The 21096-nt window shown below is 42.2% G+C and overlaps 1 protein-coding gene across 1 annotated transcript in view; it reads left to right on the top strand.

Moving 5' to 3' along the window:
- LAMC1 (laminin subunit gamma 1) overlaps nucleotides 1-21096 on the top strand; it is a gene marked incomplete at its 5' end in the record, with an annotated part of 64148 nt that overhangs the window by 23948 nt on the left and 19104 nt on the right. Inside the window, 3 exons of the mRNA XM_026044251.1 lie at nucleotides 16731-17035; nucleotides 18984-19114; nucleotides 20232-20398. Of these exons, the coding sequence (XP_025900036.1) occupies nucleotides 16731-17035; nucleotides 18984-19114; nucleotides 20232-20398 (603 nt within the window). The remainder of the gene's footprint in view (nucleotides 1-16730; nucleotides 17036-18983; nucleotides 19115-20231; nucleotides 20399-21096) is intronic.

The following is a 21096-nucleotide window of genomic DNA, read 5'->3' as shown; positions in this document are numbered from 1 at the left end:
TTTTTTTTTTTTTTTTTTTTTTTTTTTTTTTTTCAGGATTGATTCAAGACACCCCATGGCCTGTTACACTGGGGTGTTGATGAATCCCGATCACAATATTTTCTGGACATTAAATCTTTGGAATGGGCTCACCATTTCCTAGTTTTCTCTTCAAGGGCATTGTCCTCATTTCTGCTGATACTTTGTTTATAACTGGCTATTTTGAACTCATAAAGGATTGATGTTATCAGTTAAATTGGTCTTCACTGCTATATTTCAAATAGCCCTGCTGGATGTGGCAGTAGTGTTTATGCGTTGTTTTTTCCTGTTCATGTGTGGGGTTTCTTTTTTCTTTTAGGTCTGTTGTTTGCATCTTTTTTATTTTTTCAGGGTAGAGTTAGTGGTGCTCAGGATAGAATTAGGAAATAATGAACTTTTTGTATTTCTTGTAGTGAAATAGTGTAGTGAATACTTGTAGTGAATACTTTTTGTATTTCTTGTATTTCTTTAGCATTCAGTGTTTACATGGAGTATGCTACCCATCCCAGGACCTTACGTTCCAAAGAAGATTTCAGCTTTTCCTCTGCTAGGTGAAGGTAGTGTTCAATGCAGGCACTTAGCTTTGAAGTGTCCAGATACTACACATTCTTAAGTTGTCATTGTGGAGGTCTTAAGGTCTTCTAAAATGAAAAGAGAAGTTCTGTTAGTGCACCTCATCTGCCATTGGAAGGAATTTAGATTTAGTGGATTATCTGGGAGAGTATGGAAGAGAAAGGGGAAAACTGTCCTTGTGGTTGGCAGTTGGACTGAGAGTAAAGCGTAGCACAAATTAGTACAGTAGAGATTGTCTTTTAAACTCAATGTACTCTTTTTCAGGAAACAAAACCAAGAAGAAATTGTCTAAAGTACATTCCTAGGATTAAAAAAAAGGATGAGGACACTTGTGCGAGTGTGAAGTAGGCTTGAAAAGCTTTTACGCTTCAGGATTTGCTTGCTGGGAGAGAGAAAACCCATTGCGGTCAGTTTTCATCAGAGGTTAGCAGCAGGGTTTCTCAAGCACCTCTATAAGCATCTGTGGTTTTCAGTCTCTTTAAAATATGGAAATGTAATATTTTCAGATGAAACAGCTACTGAAGTTAGTGCTAATGGAAGTTGGAAATTCCTCACCACCTAACCAAGCTGCTGCACGGCTAAGTTTTCAGGAATGCTGCAGCATTGCTATAAATGCTCCATGTATGTGTGGTGTATTGCATGGTGAGGGGTAATATTTGAGCTGCTCATTTACATTGAGGAGCTCTGAATTGATTGTAACTGCTTTGGAGAAGRCACTTCAACCTTGAGCAACAGAAAGAAAAGGAGCAGGTGCCCTCCATGGGCAGGAAGGGAAGGGACATATGGCTCACACTAACATGTTTCACTTACTCATGACCTATGCTCTTTTGAAGCGCAGGTAATTCATCTGCTTGTGATCACACTTGACAGTTGGCATGCAAGATGTTGTTTCTGTGTTGCCAAAATGATTTCTGAGACTTTAGATTTTAGGCTTTGACTTAATGGCTTGGTGGRGTGGAGTTAGCTAATAAATTGGAAGTTGTTCATGTGGATGTGTGCTGCACGGGGGTGGAAGAGGCAGATTTATTTTACATGGTGTTCTGCAACTCCTGGCCCAGTGGGGTTTCTGTGATGAGAAAGAAAGGCTTCTCACTGCAGCTGCAAGCTTAAATAATAAACAGGAGGAAAAACAAAAATATAGTACAGTTTGTGCTTGTTTGGGCTGTCCAGACACAAAGCAGTCGCAGTGGAACAGATGGGGCATATCTGGTTTTCGTGGATTTGGCACCTGGCTTCATGGAACAAAGCGCTTCCTGAGGTTTGTACACCCAGCTGGATTAAGGACCTTACATGCTTTCCCTGTTAGACTTCCCTGTAGACATCTATTTTATTAATATCTTCTTCCTTTCTTAGGGCTTTCCTCTTGAGAGAGAAAGAATGATAGTTATTTTGAGCAACAGTAGTGAGTTCACAGATTTCATAAGGATAAACACGTGTCAAAAAATTCACCCTCTCTTTCTTGACTTGTGCAGGTACCAATGACCAGGCATCTTCCAGCAGCACTGAAAGACTGCARTTTTAGTGCAAGTAGCAGTGCTTCTTCCTCTTGGGCAGCATTTGGGCAGATAATGCTAATATTGAAGTTTGCAGTTTGTGGTGTTTTTGCCCCAGATATATCACACAGCCTATGAGTGASGGAAGAGAAATCTTGAAACACATGTTGTAGGGGATGCCTTATTTTGGAAAGCAAACATGGAATTTATTTTCRAGTTGGAATTGAACAAGGAGAGAGTAGCTGTACTGTTGAAGATCATGTATATCCAAAATTGCGGGGCGGGGGAGAGAGAGAAGCGTTACTTTAAAAATCTACTGATAGGACTCCCTGGAAAAAGATCTGCTGATCTGAGTTTAGCAAGGAGAGGTCTAATGCATTTGATGATTAGAAAAAGAAACAAATTGGAGCAAGGATTGGAACAACTCTTTGCCTGTCAGTTTGTTACCAAGCTTTCAGCAGTGTTTTGTAATTTTTGTTTTGTATAGGGTTGAAGGTATATGGTTTTGCTTTTTAATAATGTTCTTTTGCTTGACTACAATTACAGTTTAGGATTATCAGCAAATGATACTATCCAGCAACRTAATATCCAAGGAGCTGCTGTAGCATTTTTAGACAAGGAAGTTGAGAGCTGGGTGAGTTAGCTGCATAAAGGAGTTCCAAAGCAGGACTGGTGAAGGGAAAGCTCAAAGGTCTTTGCATGTCAGCAACAGATGTCCAGGTAGGCCTCGAGCAKAGGTGCAAGGATCTTGTAAGCAGGAGGCACTGCTGCTTTTTGAGTGCTCCTTTAAATCCCAGACTGAGACCTCCTTATATAAATACACTTGGTCAACCTTCATGTTTGTTTAGTGTTAAAACACAACCTTTTAGGGAAAATTTGCTTAGCAAATACATTATTTGTTATATATTTGTTATTTTTTCTGCCCCCTCCCCCCCCCAAAAAAAAAAAAAAAGTCTAGAGGGCTTCGAAGTATTTCAGAGAACCCTATTAGCAGAGCACTCTTGGAGGGAAAAAAAAAAAAAAAAAATGAATTGCAGTGCAGTATTTGAATGCAGCAAGCCAGCACAATCATCAGCTTTGACATCTTCCTTGAGCTCACAACTTCACCCTTTGAAGGTCATCTTGTTTCCAGAGCTCTTTGGTAATCATGAAGGGGCTGAGAACAGCCTGGAGCTGTTTTCCCATATGATGAGTTGTGGGAAAATGAGTTGGGGGAAAACAGTGAGTCTGGGAGAGGGTACCATTACCTTAGTCAATGTGTTTTATATTTGAAGGTTGTTACTGTATTGTCACTTGGTTAATGAAGCAGTGAGTAATTTGTGTGTTTAATGTTCTTGGGAGATTGAAATGCACTCGAAAAGTAAACCTATCCAACAGCCCTGTCCTCCTACAGTGCAAGTTTAAATAAAGCAAAGTTCAAATAAAAAGTAACCAGACCCAGTTAGGTGATTAACTCAGCACTTGAGAAAATGAATGTGCCCATATTGTGACTTGATTGGAGTTTTGTTCTACAGCACTGACTTTATGCACGTTTTCAGCTGAGCTCGCAGCAGCAATGATTATTTTCTTATTCAAACGTATTCACTCAACTTCAGTACTTAGGGTTCCTAGATAAAGGAAGATTGGGAGGAGGGAGGGAATTGCATCTGAAGTAAGAGGTAATAATTTAAGCAGAGTACATTTATCTTAAAGTCTCCTGAAGGTCATCCAGCAGAGTAGGAGAACACTTGCCTAACATACCCTTTTTTTATTTTTCCAAAGCAAGCTTTTAAAGTTTCCACTTACTTTAGAAGTGCTTTCCCAGTAGAACAACACTTTGAAGTATATAAAAGCTGCTATTTCCCCTTCAGCTTTTCCAGGAAACTCCCTTCTCTCCCTACAAGCTGTCAGCGCTGTCGGCTTCTTGTTGTCAGGGGTTGTGCYTCTCTTCCACCTTGACCAATGTCACTGCATTTCTGAGCCAGCAGCACAGATCTGGATTCCTTTGTACACCTATTAAAGGAGTGGAGGAATGGTGAGAAATGTATGTTGCCCTGCTTTTATCTCTTGAAAATCAACTAATCAACTTTTTTTTTTTTTTTTTTTCCTCTCCCCTAGTACCTTGGCTTTGGAAAGAGAGTTCAGATAGCCTCATGCAGAGGCAAGCAAGTGCAGTCTGGGAGTGCTGCTTATTTTCGGTACTGTTTTAGGGCTTTTCTGCTACTGTCAGTGTAGAATCTGTCTTACAGAACCTAGGAAGAGAGTTTCTCRTGACAGAGCTTTTCTTTGCCTCAGTTTATATAAGATTTTAAAAAAGAACTGTATAATGTGCACTTAATTTTGTTTCAGATTAAAAAGATTCTGTTTTTTTTTTGTGGACACATGTAGGGGAAATGTGTATTTGCAGTTTAGAAATGATGTTTTCKTGAAGGTGAGGAAATAGAACCTATATTTGAAATAAGACTTTTTGAAGAAAATAAGTTCATGCARGTAATCTGCTTCAACAGTCAGATACAGGTTTGTCAGAATTTGAGAGGAAATCTAACTGTGCTTGCTATCATGCCCACATATTTAAAATGTTTCAAGTTTTGCTCTTTTGGGGGAGTCTGAAATTATTTCCAAGAGCTTGGCCCTGCCCATTAAATACTATTTTGAATGACTATCTTAGTGACTGTGTTTCAGATTATAGCAAACTTGGTTGAAGACACAGCCATCCCTTTTCTCAATACAAGGTTGCTTCCTGTCTGTGGGAAATGCAGATGAAATTTTAGCTAGCATTTTTAAAAATKAATCTTATTTTTCAGCTAAAGTATCTTTGGCTTTCCTTAAAGTGTCTGTGTTTTCTACTTTGATCTTTACCAGGCAACCTGATGCTTTGGTAGTAGTAGTGGAATCGGTGAAGACCCACGTGTGTATCCAAGTGTGGTGGGTAGTTATGGGGAGTTTGCTTTATGGTCCTATCTAGATGATGAAAACATGGATTCTGTAGAGTCAGGAAAATCTGAGCTCCCTTTTGGGAAGGAAAGCCCTTTGATTTGTGGTTCAAAGACTCTTGTGGTTCAAGAAAGAACCACAKATTAGTGATAATCAAATCCAAGCCAAATTAAAACAAGGATTTTGTGAAAACAAAGGACTGGGTGTTGTGTGCTTTGGGACTTCACTTTGCCAGGGGCAGCAACCTTATACATAAGTTTATGGGGCAGATTCCTCTTATTTTAAAAAAAAAAAAAAGTTACTTTGGTAACCAAAGGGGAAGTTAGAGGAGAATGAATTTTGTGGGAAATGTGTTTAATGTTACATTGCCTCAGAGATGTGCAGGGACTTGGTCCCGTTTTGATGACTAGTCTCTTTGTTTCTTTTTGTCCCTTTCTCCCCTTAAAAGAGAGCAAAGAAATGCTCTTCCAGTCTGTGAATCTCCTTCTTGCACAAATGGCGCTATAGGAGTATCTGCTCTGGCTTCATTTCTTAAGAGCTTTTTTTCKTGTGCTGGAACAGATGGCCTGTAGCCTACCTGGAAGGAGTTGCAATCTACAGATAGCTTTCTAAAGGCAGGTTTGATACCTGTGAATTGATTTGGAACTTGAAATAAAGTGGACTTGGTTCCATTGTCCTTTTTTTTGTTTGTTTGCTTTTTGTTTGTTTGTTTTGTTTTGTTTTCCCCTCTTCTTCCTCCTTTGAATTAAACTGAAGAACTTTTAAATTTTGCAGCTGGATGTCTTGAGGAGCCTGGAATTTGCCTTCTCTTTGAACCATCAGGAGAAGCATCCTGTTTCATGTTCTTTTTTAGTGGTGGGCCAAAATGATCCTACTGGGCTGCCGCAGTGTGGGAAGGATGCTCATGCTAAGCCCTGCTTCCTCCTCGTTTATCTATGTTTTTGTTTACACTAAGCTTCTCTCACTGCATCTGGCAAAACAAAAAGTCGTGCTTTATTTGCCTCCAGAAAAAATAGTGTGTAGACAAATGCAAACTTGCATGGTTATATTTTGAATGCACCTTTAACTTCCAAGAATATTTTCAATTTATGAGTTTTATTCTCTAAATACAGAGCTGAAGGAAATGCTAGATGGTACTTGAGAGTTCAGAGCTGAAATGCAATTCTCGCCCTGCCTCAATAAGCAAATAACAATTTGGAAGAAGCTTTGTTTCTCTGAGTTTCCAAAATATGTTTTGAAACATAACTCAGTGGCAAGCTTTGTTTTAGAAATGGCCTCCCTCCAGCAGGAGTTTGTCAAGTCTGTTTATCCCAATTTCTTCCTCAGCTTAATAGACTGAGAAAGTAAAACTGTTGTGTGGGTGGTTGAAAATGGTCTGTATGGATATTGCTCTAATTTAGTGTCCTWTGTGTTAACAGATAGTAATAGCTTGTACATAAGCTGGTAATTGATGCAAAATGTATTAAAACATGGTGCAAAGGCAAAGGAACTGCTCATTCAAACCCTCAGCCCAGTTTGGTCAGAAAGGGGAGCTGGCTAAGCTCTTTAGGTAGAGATTTCTCCATGGAGAGGCAGAAATAAAACATGCAAACTGTAACACAGCAAGTGTTGAGATGCAAACGTGCTAGAAATATGCTTTCTTAAATCTTTTTTGATTAATGCAAAGCTTCTTTAAGCCTAGACAAAAATAAGCTTTCTTTTCTGTCTGGAGCCAAGTGCTAGATGCTAATAGTAACAATACTATTTACAAATAATTTCCATGTTAATTATGGTATGTTCCTGAAAAATCTCTGTACGGGGAGTGGGAGGAGAGAGGCAGGGCTAGGAGGAAGATAAACTATCAAAATGCCAAAGAATTCTGTGTTTTGTGTAAGGAGGGTGTCTAGCCTCTCTGTAGGTACAGAGAGGGCAAGATAACGGGCTCCTTTGGAAGGTCACCCCACTCTGGCCGCAGCCAGGGCCACTGGGCTTGCTGCTGCTCGGCACTCTTGTGTAGTCRTACGATGTAACTTGCTCCTAAAGAGGTTCAGTGATGTTAATTGTCTGTTTTTGACACCCAATTGAGATGGGAGCAGCGCCAGGCTTTGGAGCTGCTGTGGGTTATGAACACRCGAGGAGGGCGAGTGGGGGAAGCGCTATCTGTTAACAGGTAAGGGAGAAGGCTCCAAACACCAGGTAAAAGAAACTCACAGGTTGTTGGGATGCCTGAGCCATCCTGTGGTGTCCAGAGCTGGCGCTCCCGCCCCTTCCCTCCTGTGGCTGTGGGCACAGACCTGAGCCAGGAGAGCTTTTACATGGCCTCTGGCTGGCGTGGTTTGGTCTCCCATCATTTGAGTGGCAGAACTGGACCTAAAGTGCTGCATAAAGTGTTTGTTCAGTTGTGTGAGCTGAAACAATGTACGTTGAGTGCAAGGGAACGGTGTTGAGCCACRGAGAGCGGGAAGCTGATGGGCAGCTCATGCTGTCACTGAGGCAGGAGGAAAGCAGGAGAGCCCCTTAGCTTTGCTGTGTTATTTCCTGCAGCTGCACAATACTTTTTATTTTTTCCCCGAAGTGAATTAGTCGAGTTGTCCTGTGATTTGTCTTGTTTGGCTTGTCACTGGCAGGTAAGAGTCGTTATTTTGCTTCTGCTCCTTTGGAGATGCTTTTTTTGAGCAAGAAATGCCACAGAGTGTTGCTGTGTTGCCAGCCTGCCCTKGATGCTCCTCTGGCTGCTGCTGCCGCCAGCTCTGACGCATCMTGGCCCTGGGTTCTGCGCGCTTGCTCCCAAGCTACCTCCTATATAAGGAAGCTCTGCGGAGAAAGGAACTTTTCTGAGGCCAAGGTCKCATTAGGAGCTGGAACAGCTACATTTAAAAGGTCCTTATTACAGAAGTGAGCTATGATGCTGTGTTTATAGAACAATAGTGATGAAGTGATGGTTTTTCTTTGCAGTTTCTATGTGTTCTCCTACTGAGACTGTAGAACAGGAGACAATTTCCCCCTTCCTTTCTGGAACTAGCCAGTGTTTCAGGGCAATATCATTTCCCCTGTGCCCTTGGTTGAAAGGTGTTCCTCTTGGGGAAGAGGGATGTAGCCTCCACCTCCCTACACSTGGCTGGAGGATAGCTAGGGTGGATCCCTGCCTGAAGAATCAAGTGTGTTCGAGGTCTGTTTGATGCGAAGAGATGAATTTTGTAAGGGGCTGATCTCCTGTAGGCCTGGTACCACCCGTGTCGCTGCTGGCGTGGCTGGCAGGAGGTAGCTTCATTGTGCGGAGATGCGCAAGAAATGGAGCCCTTTGGAAAAGGGAATGCCAAGTCCTTGGTCATCTGCAATCTGGCTGCGCCTGCCATGCAGAAAGTGCCTTTTTAAAATAAACTTTTCATCTTTCATGCTGAAAAAGGATGTAGAGGTTTCCTGTGCAGATCAGACTTGTGTGTTGTACATAGCATCTTTCCAGTCTCTAATGAATAAACACAGCTGTTCTGGGGGGAAATGGACTCAACATCTTTGCATCAAAGCTGGACAAACAAGATACTAAGTCTTACTGAGTTATTAGACCTAGTTTTCTGACTTTGCACTGCGCTGACGACTTAAAATTAATGGGACTAAAAATGCTTTTCTTGTGAGTCTGCCTTAAGCTGGGGGTTGGCAGGGAGGAAATCAATTTCCCCTCCTCCCGTTTTGGAAGCAAGACGAGAACAAGCAGCCTTGGTGACTTATCAATGTTGGATCATCGCGCAGTAATTTACTCTGCGGCCTTTAGCTGTCCGAACCGCCCACATGCACAAGTCAATGGTGCCTTTGTTCGGAGCGGCTTCAAGAATGCATGACCTAAGAGGGTGGTGGGAGTTTGCTTTAGTTCCAGTGCATTAAAGGCTGCACCAATTCCCAGGGCAGTTGAACGCTTTTCCTTCCCTGTGGACACCTCGAAAGTGCAGCCAGTTTTTCAGCATGGGACTTTCTACGTAAGAGAATCACCTATGTCTGCTGGAGCTCTGGTTTTTGTTGTGGTGCAGTGTGGTCTGCAGTGAGGAGACACAGCATCCAGTAGACACTCCCTGTTCCTGCCAGATATGACTGAATCTCTAGGCTCTTTAGGTGTGGGCAGTAGACCTCATAATCAATTTTATTGCTTGCAGTTTTCCCAGATTGGTTTTCCCATAAAGGCTTCTGCTTAGAATTTGAGTGTGCYACACTTCCTGTTCTTGCCTGCTATTTTCCAGAGCAAGGGAAGATCATTAGAAAAGGYAAATCCTGCACGTGTGTTCCACCACCCCCCAGCCCAGACTGGTGCATTTGGTGCAGTTAGCAGTTAGAAAGCCCGTGCTCTCTTTTCTCCTCGCTTTTTTTTTTTTTTTTTCTGGAAAAAAATGGTGTATAGGCATAATTTGCTCTAGAAGTATATTCATTTCTCACTTGTAAATAGATAAATGCATGACTATATGAATGTGGTGCAAGCCACAACTCGCTAATAACAGCAGGTCTTATTTAATACAGCCCTTTTATTCCAAAAGAGCGTGTTGGTCACGCTATATCTCTCATTCTCTGCTTCTTATAATTTCTGTTCAGCTTCCACTGCTCATCCGTGTGGCATCCCACTGGCATCAGAGTGGGATAACTCCTTCTGAAAAACTCTGCTCATCAGCAGTTTCTGTAATCCAGGAGGAGAAGTTTCCAGGAGCCTCCCARGCATGGGAGGCTGAACCAAGTGCCTGCAGAAGGGGGGAGATGGGAGAGTTTGGCTCTGGTGGCAGAGGTCAATCTTGACCAGGCCATTGCCACCTTGCTGCCTTTGTCTGCCATAATCAGCATTTCCACTCCTTGCAGTTTGCTGATCATCTGAGCTTCTCGTGTCTAAACTGTCTTTGCCCATGGTGATGGTGTATGAGTGCAAGGTATTGCTTCCCTGCTGCTGTCTGCAGTCTTCTAAGTAAGAATTTGCAAGGGAGGAGCACAGGGGTGTTCCTCTGTCTTGAAGTCTTTGTTTTAAGTAACAGATTAAGTATTTATAGCCTGTCATCTCACAGCTGCCATGGAAAATTACATGCACTCATTAATGGCGGTGGAGAAAGTTGACTGTGTAAGAAGGGCAAAAATGAGGTAAACGGAAAATTTGTCCTTTCCTGAGAATGAGAAACAAGTCAGGAGAAAGCAAAAGGAAATGCTAACAAGTACTTGTGCTTGCTTGGTCTCGGCAGTGTGAAAAGGATATGAAATTTGATAGACTTACACCACTCAAAGGAATAAGCAAGCTGGTATTCTTTTTTCCTGTTTTCAGTACTTCTAATCTTCACTTAGAAACAACTTTTTAGCAGGTACCTGTACAAAAAAGGCTGCCATAAAACAGGAGCTGCTAATTGGCAAGGGAGCGTTCAGGACAAGTTCAGCTGTTTCATTACTATTCATAGAGTTTTGCTGAAAATAAACCAACCTTTGCAGATTTAATTTGATATGTGCCTCAGATTAACTTTTTGTCCTAGTAAAATGCGGTACCCCTGTTCGCTTAGTTTTAGGAGGATGCACTGATGAAYCGCAGAGGATAAAGAGGAGGAAATGTGACTTTTGCTAAATAGTGCTGTGAATGTGAGTGGACTGATAATGAAGGAGGGAAGTGTTAGTCTCTGCTTATCTCATAAAGGCATCTGCTCACAATTCAGTGCTTGTAGTCAGAGTGCCAGCTGGTGGGGTGTTTTCATGATGTAAATTATCCATCCGTTCTGAAGAGTCCGAATACAAGGAGACCTTTTGTCTGTGTGGATGAATTCCAAACTTGGGGAGAAAGAGAAGAGTTTCTCTTAAAGACCTAAGTAACTTCTCCTTAGGTTTTTCCATTTTATATATGTGCACTGTTGATGTTGCATTTCCCAACAGACCTTTGGATACAGCAGTGGTGATAATCCTGCTAGGGCAGAGGCCTTCCTTTCTGATAATGTGCACCAGGTTACCTGGCAGTGGCGATGCATTGGGGTGGATGGCCTGTCAACACTGATATGTAGCTGGGGGAAGTGTCCGCTCTGGGCTATAGTTAAATATTTCTATTACATGGCCTCTTTCCCAAGCATCTCAACTCCTTCCCTTTCTGAGTCCACGTAAGTCCCTTCCTGTTCTATTCATGGTGATAAAAAGTTTCCAGACTCTGTTTTGGGACATTCTTTTGCTCTCTTCTCAAAATATATTTTATTTAATGTTCCTATCTGCTAGCTCAAACAATCATACAATTTTTAAAGATTGTGAAATTAGTGCTATTGGTTTTATCCACCTCTCTTCTTGCCTCATTTACATGCCTCAAAAGAAGAAATGTTGTTTTGGATGGTTTTAAAATCAGTCATTTATTTAATAACTCCTTTCCTTCGATTTGGTGTATTTAAATTATGACTTATCAGAAAGGTTATTCTGTCACTGGGTCATCTGCTGACAAGCAGCTTCACATTTTGAAAAGGGTGCCCTTTTTAAAAGTGGGACTCCTAATTCTGGGCCCTGGATGCATTGGGAACATTTCAGCTTGTGCTTCCAAAGTGCTCAGTGCCTGATCATTAATTACTGCACGTGTTCTCTCACCTAATAGGCTTCTATCACAAACATTCTTGCTGAAAAACGGAACTGCTGCTTCTGAGTAGAAAGCAGGCAGTATAGCTGATACTTAACACTGCTGAGCATTTTTAGGCCAGGCTAAGATGGAAATGATTATCAGTGAATAGGAGCAGAAGAACAATGACTCCTTCTTTTGGTCTTTTAAATTAAACATTTAAAACTGCATTTCACCTTGTAATTGCTGTTGCCATCTCTCTGTAATGGTGTGTCAGACTTCCTGAGCCCTGAAAGACATGAAAGCAATGCAGAAGGCTTATCTTTACCAGAAAACCTGAGTGACCTTGAAGAGCCCTGTTAGCTACCAAGCTGCTAAACACAGCTTTTACATTCAGTATAAACAGGGAGAAAATGTGCTTCACCACTGTCAGCTGGTCTTGGGTAAACTCTCCTGTTTCAGCAGTATTTACCCCAGCAAGCTGATGCAGGCTTTGAGCAGAGCCTCGCTGTGTGCCCCAGCTGTGCTCCTCTCTAATATCCTTCATGGGACTTGTCCAATAGCTGCTCTGCTTGCTGAAAGTGGGGGTTTCTTTCCTGGCCTGCTCACTCAGAAGGGCTTTGGATGCAGTTTCCTTGCTTGCTGATACAAAAGCAAAGATGAGAAGGGAAAGATTTTTTTTTTTTGCCTTCAACACAACAGATTTTTCTGAAAATATTTGATGCTGCCTGGAGTGCAAATATGCGTATTTTGTAAGTTAACTTAGCCAGGCTTTCTGTGGGGAACTTGAGGACACCTTTAGCAAACAGATAGGCTAATCTTGTTGTTCTCTTTCTAGTGGAGAGAGAAAAATAGTGGTTTATTTGCAAGCTAATTCTTTATTGGGGGCTGCAGGCTCTGACTTGGTCTCACTGCTTGAGCACTGTGCATGTGTAGAACATAAGCACCAAGTCGCCTTCCTTCCTTCTCTGAATTCTCTCAAAATGCTTCCTCTCCAAAATCACCTTAAAGCCTGAACACAGGACTTTTTCCTTCATGGAAGAGGAAGGCAATAGTGGAAAACCCTCCCTGAGTCAAAAGTACAAGCTGTTAGTGACAGTTTGGCTTACACAGTTAATTTAATGGGATGGTCTTTGTGTTGTTGGCTGTAGCTTTTTTTTTCCACTTATGACTCATGGGATGGCTGCTCCTGTGTGATGCTCTTCACTGTTTTCATTCGTTACGAAAATGTCCAGAGAAATCCCACCAGGCYTGTGTCTTGTTTACTGCAGTATAATCTCTAAGAAACCTTTCCCATGGAGCTGTTGCTTTCCCTTTTACTAGCTGTGAAACAGTGCTAATATATTTGGGTTTTATATGCCACTCGCCCAATGGACCAGCGAAGTTTGCAGGTAAGTTGGCAAGCTACAGGTTGACRCTGTTACCTTAAGGGCTTCCTGCAGAAGAGCACAGGAGCGTTTGTGTCTGTGGTTCCTCTAACTTTGCTTGAAAAGAATGGGGAGAAACCTTGGCTTCATTTCCTTTGATTTGGGAAAAACTGCTCGTGCATGTCTGGCCTACGGGCTTGTGGCTGCTGGGCATGCCTCAAGTTTCTGCCCTTCCCTTCAGTGAAGGGCAACTCTTGAAAAGAGACCGTGTCGCAGGAGAAATAGGAAAGCTGGGAGAGGCTGATTTTATACCTTTAAACATGTAATGCTGCTCCCCTAGAGACTCCTGGAAGAGAGAGTTTGYATTTGTTTTCTCTTGCATGCTTGGTGAGATAGAGAGCCATTACTGCAGTTTTTATTTCTGGAAGAGGCTAACTGATCTGTGTGACTATGAGTAATCCTTTTAGCAGTGTTAGGTCAAGGCCTCACAGTAGGACTTTTATTTTTCCTCCTGTTAAATACAACATCAACTAAATGGGAACAGGGTTAGTTACCTGTACTTATATTTTAGCAGCAAGAAGGGAATGAGTCAAACTGCATTAAAATCTTCAGTGTGAATGGTTTGAAGTTTCTAGGCTTTGTGGGATCAGTGTGATATTAATATCAGGACTGATTTCGGTTTTTGCCTTCTGTTTGCAAGATGGCATTACTCACTTGACCACAGACCAACAGTGAACTAGTATTGAGCAAGAGTCACAGATTGGGAGTATCTGGCTTCCAGTTTTGCTCCTGTATTGCCTGGGAGTATCTGGCTTCCAGTTTTGCTCCTGTATTGCCTGTAACCTCCTGTCTTCTCTAAAACAGTAACAGCCCTTTTATGGCAATTATTGGGGAATTTGTAGCTGTAAAATATCACAACCATCTTGCATGTCTCACACAAGTTATTTCTTCTTTTTGTAGGATGGACTTTGGTGCTTTTGTTGGGCTCCAGACACATTTGGTTTTCCCTTAGTATATGCAGGTGTAAACTTTTCAGGTGGCTGTGTCCAGGCTTTTCTGACATGCTGAACCCTGACTCTGTTGCTGCGGTGCTCTCGTGCTTGTGTTCTCGGCGGGAGGTTCCTCTTGCAGGAGCCGGGCGCTGGGTGGGGGACACGTGGGCYGGCTGTGGTGTCCCTGCTGACTGCAGGGAGAAGTGCTGCTTTTGACTTGTTCTCAAGCACTGGAGGTCCTGGCCTCCCCGAACATGGTGCCCTCACCCAGCTGGCAGTCTGCGTTGAGCTTGAGCTAGTACCTCTGACTGAGCTACCACCTTGTTAGTGTTGTCTTTGTATTTGCTGCTGCTTGCGGACAGGGAAATGCAGTCTCTTGCTCTCCACCCATTTTCTCTAGCTTGGGTTCCGATCTGTACCCTGTCAATTGCCTTCCCTGGACAACTTGCTTAGGCTGCGGGTGCATTCAGCTGTACAGCCCATTTTGGGGGGCCTTTACCCTTCAGGACTGGCYCTCCAAGTGAGGTGCATCAGAGGCAAGATGAGCTGCGCTGCGGACTCTGGCCCTGGCAGGTACGTGCTGAGCAGGGAGCCCCACTGCTGCCCGCCCTCAAGAAAGGAAGGGGGACATGTGCCCCAAGTAGTGCTTCCCAAGGGCAAGGAGGAGAGTTCATAATTTGTGGTTTTCTTTATTTTTTTTTTTTTAAGACTTAAATAGAAGTCATGGATTTTCATGCAGTCAGATTTTTTTTGGCTGTATGCTTTGAGAGACGTGCTGTTCTTGTTGGCCTATGCTGCCTAGCTTGCTTTATTTTGTGGAATAGCCCYGTTAAGCAGGTGCAAAACCTTGCAGTAACACTTAATACAGTGTAGTTAATTCATTTTATAAATTGAAATTGAATCTGCATGGCTTCTGCAGASAGAGAAAATCTGTTTCTCAGTCACTTGAAACTCTTCCAGTAGCTTTATGTTCGAAATGAAGTTGTTCCTACAGTCTCTGCTTAGAATAGTATTTCTCATGGGGGTAATAGAAGAAGCATAACAAATTACAACCCCAAGGTTTTATTCCAGATAAATGTAATACCATTTTGCAAGTTCCTTACATGTGCTAGCAGTGATTGTATGTTTAGCTCTTCTATTTRCAGTTGTTTGTCTGGAGTTGCCTCAAAATCCCACGTTTATTTAGCTGCGGGATTCCTCCCTTGGCTGCGTGCACCCATGGGTCAGGATGGAGAGCCCTGGGAACCTCCTTGCAGGAAGGTCGCTCACATGCCCTAGGCTTCTTCCCCCATGGTGCTTTAGCTCTTCAGAGTAGGGAGGCATAATCTCTTGGTGCAGTGTTGGCTACTGCATGGCACATGGGTTCCCAGTGCTGCCCTTCCTGGTGCCACTTCAAGGCACCAGGAAGCTGCAAATAAATGGAGCTACAGGGAGCTCTTCAGTGCCTGAGGAGACAAGAAGCAATACCCTTAACTCCATCATCCTACTTTATCTTCACCTCTCAGAAGCTGGCCAACTTGTGTGCAACACCTACCCTACAGCGTGATACAAGGGCCAGCAGCAGAAGTCATTTCACAATCCTGGCTGTGGTTTCTTAAACTGCTGCACCAGAAGTGCTTGTGTATCTGAACAGCTTGGCGTTTGAACGTGTTTCTAATCCTTTTGGAACAGTTTTTGCATTGCTCTGAGCCACGTAGGAGGTTTCAGCCAAATTGCGTGTCTTGGTGCAGGCCAGAGCTGGGCTCTCGCCGTCCTGCTCTGCTAGCTCCCCGGCCACAGCACCTAATGCAGGCAGAATTTCTCGGTGCGGACTATTGCACACTAATGGCATCCAGTGAAACATCTGCATTTCAGCTTCTGCTTCAGGAATGCTGTCGACCCACCCCCAAAGAATGTAGCAGAATGTGGAGAAGTTAAATATTTTCTTGGGTGGTGTAAATCCCCTGGGTGGCTAGTTTATGTGTATGGGGGCAGATGTTGCTGGAGAGAATCCAGTAGGGAGGAGGATCTGTTGATTGCCATAAACCTGTTAGGAGATAAATGGAGGGCAGGAAGGTGGGTTTACATTAATTCTTATGGGAAAGGGAGAACATGGTTAGCTTGCAAATCTTTTCACTTGGTTGATTTGAGAAAATTTCTGGGAAACTGTAATCATATGGGCCAGGAAACCTCAATCTTGTTTTGTCTTTCCCAGGCAATTAGTGGATTTTTTACTCATTAGTTCTATTTGTATTGACTGTATTGAGGAAAAGGCTTCATGAGTAGAAAGAATTTTGCCTGCTGTCTAATTATGAAGGAATCAGAAATACAAAACAGACTCTTTAGTGTAACCRCTACCTCTTTGATTAATACATTTTRTTTTCCGTGTCTAGAAGAAATATTTATCAAATCACAGCAGAGTGATTAAGTTGTTTTGCCTTAGGTACACACAAACTGTTGGCCTGTCTGATCTGAGCTGTCATTGTTTTGGGATAGGGATGCTTATCAGTGATGCCTCTGAAAGAGAACTAGAGCTAGGGAGTTCTGTATGAAGTTGTGCAAAAATCAGTAGCTCTATTTTTTTTCTCTGAGCAGATTTATTTAGTAAAGATGCTGGATATTTTGAGATGGAGTAGGTTTGGAGGTAGGTTCTGCTGTGCCTGTCTTGGAGTTCCACCTTTGGTTCTTTTACCCTGTCTTTGCTGGAAGATACTGCACATACCATGTTTGAGCTGTCTAATCAAACTGGAAGAGATGCTTGTAGCACTACTAATGGAACTAGAGAAGATGCTTCTCTCTTCTGAAGAGACAAGCTACGTTGCAGTTCTCTGTTCCTCCTGTTTTAAATCGAGTTTTTCTTACAGATTTATTCTCTCGCTTGCAGGAAAGGCATTTGACATCACATACGTACGTCTGAAGTTTCACACCAGCCGGCCAGAGAGCTTTGCCATCTACAAACGCACCAGGGAAGATGGTCCATGGGTGCCCTACCAGTATTACAGCGGATCCTGTGAGAACACTTATCACAAAGTCAATCGGGGGTTTATTCGGACTGGCGAAGATGAGCAGCAAGCCCTCTGCACTGATGAGTTCAGTGACATCTCTCCCCTCACTGGTGGCAACGTGGCTTTCTCAACGCTGGAGGGGCGTCCCAGCGCCTATAATTTTGACAACAGCCCTGTGTTACAAGTATGTGAATAGGACTTAGTTAATTAAATGATCCTAGTTGAACTTTTGTACTTGTAGGATGCTTATGCTGAGTGTGGGCTTTTCTGTAACTCTTAACTCATAGTGAGTGACCTCTGTGCAGGTAAGTCTATGGTCAGTATGACCATAAGTCAGTAAGTGCTTTTGAAGGAAGTGCTGTATTCTTGACTCTATTGTAAGCAAACTTATGGTACATTACGGTACAAAACAAAATCACTGCCATCAAGGATGACTTGTCATTATGTACCATGGAAATCCTCAGAAAATGTATGCATGCCTCTGTCGGCTTAGAAAAGGGCTTTCAGCCTGTTACTGGTTCAGGAGTAAGGTCAAGGGAAGATAAAACCTACGTCAGATGGATGGCGTCTGTATGAGCACAGAAGTTTAAGAAATGTGAGTTTCTTTTAAACGAATCAAATGTTACTTGAAACTTTGACTTGCTCATTTGTATGTGGTGAACAGACCTTGCATTTTATCTATTCAGTTTCTTTTATTGGTGGTTTCCTGGGGATGGGTGTTTTTGTTGCTTGTTTTTCCTGTTTGTTCTTGGTTTTGCTAACATTTCTTGTTTTTGAGAACAAGAACATTTCTTGTTCTTGTTTTTGCTAACATTTACAGTGCTAGTTGGGTGTGCTATGGAGCACAGCAGAAGCAGCAGTGAATCCAGTTTACTCAACCTTTTCTCTCAGCTATTTGATGACTTCTCCAGATCATATTGTAACAAAGAGCTAAAGTAGTGGATTTTTTCTCCATCAGGTTCACCTCCTTCCTCTTGGAGTTAAAATTGGCATACACTTAATTCAGCCTCTCTTCCCTTTTGTCTTAAGGTAGCACAGAGACCACTGAGGTGTAAACAGCCAAAGGGGCTTGGGGTGGTGTGTGTCTGTGATTGTCAGCCAGCAGGCAGAAAAGCAGAATATGAGGTTTGGTTATACGAAAGCAAATCAAGAGGAATGGGAAAGAATTCTGAAATGAAAGAAAACAAGTTTGRCCACCTTGCTCCTGTAGCTAGACCTTGTGGGGAACAGAATCTGGTCATTAAGATGAACAAAAAGATAAAGTTAGTGTTATGCTGAATAATTTTGTGATAAACTTCCTTGCATAAGAAATTAGGGCCTGACCAGTAGTTTGTCTAACAGATGTATGAAYGTCTGGCATTTCCTTTCAGAATTTAGTTAAACATTTTTTCTTAGCGTTTCCATACATTTATGCCCATGTTTGTAATAGAACAAATATTCTTAATACACAAATGAAGTGACACAGCTGCAGTGCGGTTGTACATATGTGGATGTTTTTTACATATTCTTCCTTAGAGTATTTGAGAGAATATTGCATTGTAAATGCTTTAATGGAAACAGGACGSTACTAATGGCAATCAGTGGATGAGGACGGGCTGCCTTTGTTGGCTATACAAGAAGGATAGGATGCTGTGGTAAAGATGCTGTGTAAATATTACAGAAAGTTCTTGGCCTGCCTGCCTGTTTTTCCTCTGCATCCTCTCCCACCCTCGTTCATCTGTCTGTCTAGGTCTTTGTATCTGGAGGTGAATGTCCAAGGTTGAGTGGGCCCTAAAGCTTTTTCATTCTTGTTGTGCAGCTTTGCAAGGGAACTGGAGTTAGATACTTGAAATTAGCCACCCGATTRAGTTCCCTGTACCTTTCTCTTTGCTGAAGGCATTACTTGTTGCCTCTCAACTGAGAGTGGTGAAGACCTGAAGAGGCATTGGTAAGAGTATGCAGAGAGAGGCATTGCATCTGAAAAACACTCTGAACCCAGAGGATGAGATGTGAGGCTTTCTGAGAAGGGATATGTGTCATTAGGGAACAGAGACAAAAATTATTGGCTGGGAACTTATTGATTGAATAGCTATTTACCTGTTAAGTACATATTAGCATTATAGGTATTCTTGATGTATTTCTGTCTGCTTTAGGAATGGGTGACAGCTACTGATATTAGAGTGAGCCTCAATCGTTTGAACACATTTGGAGATGAAGTTTTCAATGACCCAAAAGTTCTCAAGTCCTATTATTATGCAATTTCTGATTTTGCTGTGGGTGGAAGGTGAGTAAACAATAAACCAATGTATATATTTAAATATTTAAGGATTGCTACGATCTTTTAAAGATTTTGATCACAGTAATGTGCTATTAGGCTCTGCTTGTTACTGACTGTGACTGTCCTAGATACTGTTGCACTTCTTAGGAGGATTGTAAATGCTCTTTATTGTATGTGACCTCTAGGGGATATAAACTGTAGAATAGGCAGAGATGTGTCCCCCCCCCCCCCCCCCCCAAACTGAATGAACCATTAAAAGGTGGGGACAAGTGACAAGAATACAAAGAAAACAAACACAAAAAAAACTTTTACTATTCCTAACATTTTGTGAGTTTTCTGGGCATTTAATGTTTTGCTAGTAATTGTTATGTAGTTTTATCTGTAGCCCTGCASCCTAGAATAATAGTTGAAAATCTCAGATTCTCTACTTGTATTTTGAGAAGTATCTCCTATGAAGAGCTGAAGTATTATGCAATATTGTGGTTCTCTTTTCTCTCTTCCTTTTGCCTGAGTATCTCATGGCATTTTTTAATCTTATTTTTTTTGACAATAAGCTGTTGTTATAAAGAGTTGGACTGATGCAGTTCTCAGATTCTTTGAAGACAATAGTCTCAAGATTTGACAACACAGTCTGAAGTCCAGTGCCCATACTTGCCCGTCTTGTCTGACCTTCCTAATGTAACTGGTACTTATGGATTGTGGCCATTACCTGTTTTGTAGGGGAAGGGAGGACTTAACTGGGCTATGTAGTTTCTTACTGTTATGACAGTAGCACAGAACCAGTGTGCCTGGCTTTTCCTGGCTTTTCCTGGACTTGTGTGGGAGATAAGTTATGGAGAATATACTAGTATAAAGCCAGCGTTTTTGCTTTTTATGCTCCACTTACTGTGCTCTTATAWTATATTGACTCTCTAGAGGAGTTTGGAGTTGACTATTTTTTTCCCCCGAAGGCCTGCCTTCCGTAAGCTAATGTATTGATTTCCTAGCAGTTTTCTTAATCAGTTTTGTTCTGATCCTACACCACATGTCATATCTTCAGGTCTGAGCTTTCTTGTCTGGATTGCTCTGTGGATGACCTGAATCTCTGGAGTTTAAATATCTCTTCCTTTCTCCTGTTAAACAGATGCAAATGTAACGGTCATGCAAGTGAGTGCCTGAGGAATGAGTTTGGGAAGCTGGCGTGCAACTGCAAGCACAACACGTTTGGGGAAGACTGTGAGAAGTGTCTTCCTTTCTTCAACGATCGTCCATGGAGAAGAGCAACAGCAGAGAGCGCCAATGAATGTTTGCGTACGTGACCATGTTTGACGGGAARATCTCACAGATTTGTTCCCCTGTCTCTGTTGACATCCAAAAGCCAGCCCTGCAGTTTTAAGTCTCAGCTGCAGTTAGCAAGGGCTAGGTGTTTTGAGTGCAGTTTTCCCAGTGTCTTAGGAGTCACTATTCAATAGACTGACTATAGTATTTGTGTTCCCAAGTCACGAAGACTCCTTTAAACTCCCTCGCAGCATCTGGACACATGTGAAATTGTGGAGTGTCTTAAATATGAGTTTGAATAGCATAATAATTTCTGTCAAAGATCTGTCCACATCTTCAGAGGAAGAGGACAAAAGTCTTCCTTGCCTTTGAGGCAGAGCTGTAACTGAAATAACCAGATGGTGTATTTTATCTGTCATCTAAATAGCGTGTCTGTTTTGTTGGATCGTGAAGCTAGTSATTGCAGACAGGCTGTTTCTATTACTGTGTCATGGGAGGCCCTTGGAGTCTCCTGAGGGAGCTGTGCAAATAAGGCGCTCTACAAATGAGCTCAGGTTGTTGCCTCGGAGTATAATCTGATATGAATATAAGGTGAAGTCTGTTTCACTACTTACTCTTCTGAGCACATCGGATATTTCTAGGAGTATTGCTGTGGGTTTCTCATGGAAATTCTGGTTTGCAGATGCTTAGAGGGTTTGTGATACTTAGTAAAGATAGCACAGTAAGCTCTA

The sequence above is a fragment of the Nothoprocta perdicaria genome, unplaced genomic scaffold, assembly GCF_003342845.1.
Source record: "Nothoprocta perdicaria isolate Ctin4 unplaced genomic scaffold, notPer1 scaffold_355, whole genome shotgun sequence".
In the NCBI taxonomy this organism is placed as follows: Eukaryota; Metazoa; Chordata; class Aves; order Tinamiformes; family Tinamidae; genus Nothoprocta; species Nothoprocta perdicaria.
The sequence above is the reverse complement of the archived record's forward strand: the minus strand, read 5'-3'. Positions and strand labels throughout refer to the sequence as shown.